This window comes from Leptidea sinapis, chromosome 4 (genome assembly GCF_905404315.1).
Source record: "Leptidea sinapis chromosome 4, ilLepSina1.1, whole genome shotgun sequence".
Lineage (NCBI taxonomy): Eukaryota > Metazoa > Arthropoda > Insecta > Lepidoptera > Pieridae > Leptidea > Leptidea sinapis.
In genome coordinates, this window is record NC_066268.1 from 5,606,382 (window position 1) to 5,613,028 (window position 6,647).

General features: G+C 32.1%; 1 protein-coding gene across 1 annotated transcript; it reads left to right on the forward strand.

Moving 5' to 3' along the window:
- The first annotated feature begins 1,058 nt into the window (after positions 1 to 1,058).
- On the forward strand, positions 1,059 to 4,793 carry LOC126979817 (uncharacterized). Its single transcript, XM_050829362.1, has 3 exons — positions 1,059 to 1,204; positions 1,734 to 1,989; positions 4,028 to 4,793. The coding sequence occupies exons 1-3, from the start codon at positions 1,073 to 1,075 to the stop codon at positions 4,354 to 4,356; spliced, it is 717 nt and encodes a 238-aa protein (XP_050685319.1). The 5' UTR covers positions 1,059 to 1,072; the 3' UTR covers positions 4,357 to 4,793.
- Positions 4,794 to 6,647: the final 1,854 nt, after the last annotated feature.

Below are 6,647 nucleotides of genomic sequence, written 5' to 3' on the forward strand. Positions count from 1 at the left end.
GAGTATCCGCTGACTAGTGACATCAGAAGGATTGTATAGTTGTAATTTAAAAAAAATTTATTGAATTAGGCGTTACTTTGCGGAAATCCATAATTATACAAATTATTTAAGTTTTCTTTAGTGTTAATTCCGCCAATATTTGTTTTTAAAACAATTCGACACGTGTTTCGCCTCTACACCAGGCATCCTCAGAGTCTCGTGCCAGATTTTGGCAGACAACACGTCCTGAGGATGCCTCGTGTAGGGGCGAAACACGTGTCGAATTGTTTTAAAAACAAATATTGGCGGAATTAACACTAAAGAAAACTTAAATAATTTGTATAGTTGTAATTTATTAATTTAAATTAACAGTCTTACAATGAATATAAATCAATGTTGTTTTGTATTACATACCATATTACATTATGTACAAACAAGGCGAAAATAGATTTATTATCGGCCCAACCATAATTTGAAGACAAAATATGTTTTAGAAACGTATATGAGCACCTCGTGTTTCTCCTTTTTGTACGTTTATAATTTGGCTAAGCAATAAAAAATATTAAAAGGATTAATATAAGTTTTATAATTAGCATGATCACATGCGGCCGTTGAATGGCAAGCCAACGATATGATATAACAACAAATCCACTTTATTCATGTAGATCACGGAAATGACACTTATGAATGTCAAAAATAAAATTTTTTTCTTAATGAATCTACTAAAGCTACTGCTACGTCGTAACGGGTAGAGCTAATGAGAAGAAGTAGCAAGAAACATATTGCCACTCTTTTAAATCAAGATTTACATTTTCATCGTTTTACAAATTATTTCAATTACGATAAAATATGTAAAGTGATGATATAATAATATAAACAAACAAAATACAAAAGTTAATATCAATAAATATAATAGAAATCGCAACCATTTGCTGATTCATTCATAAATTACGATTACACAGACTGCTCTAAATATTCCTAGCTCTATGGCGGTACGCGACTAGCAATTTAGTAACAACCTAGCCAGTGGGGGTCGTTAAATAAAACAGCCATGCTCTCTTTAGAACTTACATTTGCCACCGCTACGGTCAACATGAAGTACCTTCCTTTAATATTTTGTGTCGCTGTGGTGGCCAGCAAGCCAACAGGAGAAGATGACGTTATGAGCTCAGTTCTCGGAGTTGTCAAAGGTTGTGGAGACCAAGATGTCTCTTTGTGTCTCAAGGTGTGTGTCGTGATAAAAGTGTTTTAAGTTCATTTATATATTTCTATATTTTTCTATTTCTTTGCACAGGATGCCGGCTAGGTTATGAGTACCACAACGGCGCCTATTTCTGCCGTGAAGTAGTAATGTGTAAGCATTACTGTGTTTCGGTCTGAAGGGCGCCGTAGCTAGTGAAATTACTGGGCAAATGAGACTTAACATCTTATGGCTCAAGGTGACGAGCGCGGCACTGCATTGTAATGGGCAGGGCGTATCAATTACCATCAGCTGAACGTCCTGCTCGTTTCGTCCCTTATTTTCATAAAAAAAAAATATTTAAATTTCGATTTATTTACAACACGGTGTACTTTAAAATTATTTGATATTCTTGCGACAAAAATAATTCAATTGTCGGAAAAATTTGCATAAAAATATGTGTAAACAGTTTATTAGCATAAAAATATGTGTAAACAGTCGAAGTAAAAATCTTGAAGTAAATTTATGTAATATATATAAAATTCATTAAAATTGTTATAATAATTATTTCCAGGAAAGAGCGTTGAGATATGCCGAAAACTTGGCATCATCTCGGGAGGTGAGCATTTCCGACGGAATCACTTTAATTGGAACAGGGTCTTCTCGGTCGGCAAGATCATTTGAGCCTCTCTCGGAAGAACCAAGAGCTAGGGAGAGCCAAGTGGAAAATAGGCTGGTAGATGCTGCTGCAGACTTCTTGGAGAACCATGTCATTCAGTTCCGCATGCCGAAGGGTACCGTTGAGGATATGAAGAGATCGCTTGAAGAGGGTAAGTTTTGCATATTAAGTGAATTTAAAAAACAAAATGTTCGAACTAAATAAAGATTTCAATCATTAATTTAACAGAATAGATTTGTATTGAATATAAAAATGGTAAATTCAATGTTATAATTGAGAAGTGATTAATTTCTTCCGCTCTGACAGACCGTATAAAATACTCTTTTAAGGAAATTATTTAAACGGATTTTATTTCCGTATAATTTATAAACTGACTTAAAATAAAATCCCATGACTGCCCCCAAAAATGAAAATAAATCAAAGCTCTTTATAACGCTTAAAAGTTATGTTAAAGTTAAGCTTAACTATTTATGTTTATGATTTATTGATAGTTTTGCCTTCTTTCAAATTCAAAGTAGTGATATAACCATGACTGTTTCAAAAATGATTTAAATAACTAAATATTTGTTCACCTAAAAACTATTAATTATATTTTTGTTAAAATGAACATGTAAACCTTTTTCTCTACAGAATCAGATAAGCTTAATTAAAATGATTCTTACATAATGCATATAAGCACGTATTTGCATAGACATTTATTAAAATTTCCTTATTTCTAGGCCGTCGCACGGTATGTGCGGCCCATTTTCCTACAGCAAGTCGATTAGCATAAAGGCATTCTAGATTTCTCTGCTAAGCAACTATTAATCGATACTACTTTAGTTAAACATAGTACCTAGAAAGATATAAGGCAATATCTTTGATGAATCTTACACCAAGTTGCTATAATTAAATTTTCACCTCCACGGTACGTTACCTTAATTATGATTCAAATTAATTACTCGGCAAGATTTGCACTTAATAGAAATAAGAAAGTGTGAATCTCATTATGATGTTTGAGAGTGATATAATATAATATGCGACGTAGTAAAAAAACAAGATTTATTTGAAACACCGAAATAAGTAAATATCTGCGAGAATCGATCCATAATCTATTTGAGTTAAGCATTTTTTATCTAGCTTTAAACAAATTTCAACAGAATTTATAATAAACGTAACACAATTTCACCTGCACATAGCACAAATTAAATTTGTTCCCACGAAAATGTAAGTACAGAAATAGAAAGCTTATAAAAATCTAATTAAAATGATATGAATGTGGGCTTTAGAAACTGCATCCTTATTGTAAAGTTGTTTGAAAGTACTAGGAGAACAGGTCTTGCAGGAGGTATCTATTATGGCTTATTATAGGGGAAAGCGGGTTCTGCTTAGTTTTTACTATGTTTCTCATTGAATGAACCAGTTATCGGTATCCGTTACTCATGTAATTTATGAATGAGCTTCAGATGTAAACAGTTTATGTTTTTAATAATTACCTTTACTTTATTCAACAATGAGAGCAGTTTATCAAACAAACTATTTGAATATAGACGATGAAAATAAAACATAAGGAGTAGATTTTTTTGTATCAACTCCTCAATAATTTTAATAATAATGAAATGATAAATGAAATAGTGTTATATAAAAACGTAGAAAATGTAGGCATGACTGATTATCTCAATCGAAAAGAAGGATCTATATCTATAAGAAACCTTGAGGCTAATAACGACGTAAGTCGTGCAGAATAATCAGTGAAGATTGATCGTAACAGACTGACATAATATTTATAAATGATATTAAATGTTGAGCTTTCAGAGTGTAACGAATACGAAACATACTTTCTACGTGATTATGCAAACATACTTTACTACGTGAATGACAATGACAGTAAATGCTTTAATTTCCATTGTGTCAAGTGATTAAAATTCTCCGCGTACTGTTTTCGTTTGACAATTTGATTAGAATTTAGATTTTTGGAATTTAGAAAGTGGAATTGTTGCGTTTCGTATTCTGAATCATAGTTAAGCTTATCTTTACTTTTGAATTGAATTTGTATGCTAGTTCCTATGTACGAATAGCTACGTTTTGAGTGAGCTTTCGATTTTAATTTACTTTATATCTGGCATATTTTTATTGTTCTTTAATAATTAATAGTACTGGTACCTTTTGTAACTTAGATATAAGATACTAAAAATAATTGAAATTTTCAGGTCGTGGCAAGAAGAAGAAGTTGAAGCAGCTCATCCCAATCTTCGCTCTTCTCCAGCTCAAAATACAATCTCTTATTCCCCTATTCCTTGGAATCATCGCCTTTGCAGCTGTCAAGGGTCTTCTCTTAGCCAAAACTGCTCTACTTGCCTCTGCTCTTCTTCTGCTCAAGAAACTTCTATCGAAACACGAGCCTCATGAAAGTTATGAGGTTGTAGCTCACCCTCATCATGAAGAACACTACAGCCATCCTAGTCCTCACACCGGTGGTGGATGGGGCAGATCCCAAGATGCCCAAAACTTGGCTTACAATGCCTACTCCGATAATTAAACCTAAGATATTCAACGGACCTCACATTGAGAATTAATTTATTTAATTTATTTAAATTATTAATCGTAGGTTTACAAATATTAATCTTTGCGTCACTAGTATTCATTGTACCTGTCTCTTTTTATAGTACAAACACTTTGGTAGCTTTAATATCTGTATCTCTTTCTTAAAATATATATTATCTATCTAGTCACCCTTCTTGATATAACAATTCTTTACTATTTACGTTTGTTCTCATCACAATATAGCTTTTGTAAATATGTTTCATAAAATATGTAAGTATTATTATTTTTATAGCATCTTTATTGATATTTTCATCATTTATTCTGTTGTATTTATATAATATTTCATGCGCTCTAAAAGTATCACATTTCCCACCATTTTCATTATTATAATCATTACATATTCAGTCATATTAATTTATTAACGCTAGATGGTATTCAAAGATTTGTTATGTTTTTAATAAATGAATGCAACAATCTATTAAATGTTTTATTTCATATTACAAGAAAATTGTACTTTGTGCTTAAATACAAAAATGAATTTTGAACGAGTGTAACTGAATATGTTCAACTTTTCACAATGGTCTCTAAAGGTTGTACTTAGTTCAAGGTACCCATTTTTAAATATCTTTTAGCGGTATAAGTAAGAATGTACGTTGGAAGGTTGGTATACTTGTAATGACAAGATGAGAAAGTGAAAACAATGGAAAAAGATGAAAGGATGTAATTTGTGATATGGTTGGAACAGGTTGGAATAATAGAAGGCGAGGGACAATGTTATATTATATCAAACTCTAGGGGAGGCTATTGTCAACTAAGAGCACATTTATAAATACCGGATGAAAGAGAAATAAATTGAATATTTCATATCTAAAATTTTACTTGCATAATATTAGTAGGTAAGAATTATGTTTTATTGAAATTTCTTTAAAACATCTAATTAGAATGGACAGTTATTTTATTAAAGTTGTCTTCTTTAGGCGCGTTATGAAAAAATGATGAGAGTGAAATTTTAAGATGCGCGCGCATCACTATCATAAAATAAGGTTCAACCTGTAGGTTCCTAAAATAACGACGTTGGCGACATTCCTTTTTTTTTTTTTGGGTTATTATTCCATTAGTAGGATAGGCAAAGGGTTCAAGCCCGTACAGCCATTTTCGTTATTTAATAATTAATTGTCAAAGCCATCGTTACAAGATTTTTACAATATTCTCTCTCTACAAACGGAATAGCACGAGGAATAAATAATTTAAAGGATTTTTGCTTTTGTGCATACATAAGTACTTTAGTCTTTATGTCACATCGATCTAAAAGACTATGACAATAAGTTTAACGCTGAAGCAATATCCTACATACAATGATGACCATTCATTATCATCAGGTAAGACTAATAAATGCTATTTCTACCTTTCAGTGTCTCAAATTTTTTCATAAAATAATAATCAATCAAAATATCAAAATATATTTATTTTCTCTCACAATAAAAACTTACAATACGCAGTTTATTAAAATCTATATAGATACATTGTTATAATTGTGAGAGACCGGCGCTTGAAATAGGTAACAAAATACCTGTGCTACAAGTCACCGGGCCCCCAAAGCACATGGTAAAAATGATGGAGCGAATATACAATGAGAATTACTAACTTCTTTAGTGTTTTAAATAATTAGGATGCCGCAGTCGCTCGTTGTACCGCTGCGTAACAAAAACAATAAAATTAATCAAACGCTCCTGTGATTCCTCTGGTGTTGCAAGAGATTGTGGGCGGCGGTGATCACTTTACAACAGGTGACCCGTACGCTCGTTTGTCCTCCTATTCCATAAAATAAATCTTTTGAAATTTGGCACCATATTTGAACATGAGGAATTAGCGCCTTATTTCGTCACATGAGAATTTTGTGCTGATTTGCAAATTGTTTGTTTTTAAATACCTATAATAATTGACTTAATTCGAAATTCAAAATTCTTTCTCGATTTTTGAAAGCTTTCTATGAGTTCATAAATTTTTAAAATCGGTCCAGAAACGGCCGAGACACAATTCAACACAGAAATCAATTGGAGTCACCCGGTGGGAGCTCCGCTCAGTTTCGCTCATTAAACATAATAAACATTAAAATAAAATATATTTTCACGTGTTTTAATATCTAAGACACCTGTCTATGTATAATCGTGTTTGTACGAGTATAAAATGACTTGCATGATAATACGGACACCATAACTGGTAATTGCTACCTCCGTAATTGTAAAGTGGGTGAGTTTTAACTTTCTACGCTTGAAGCGGTTTGCC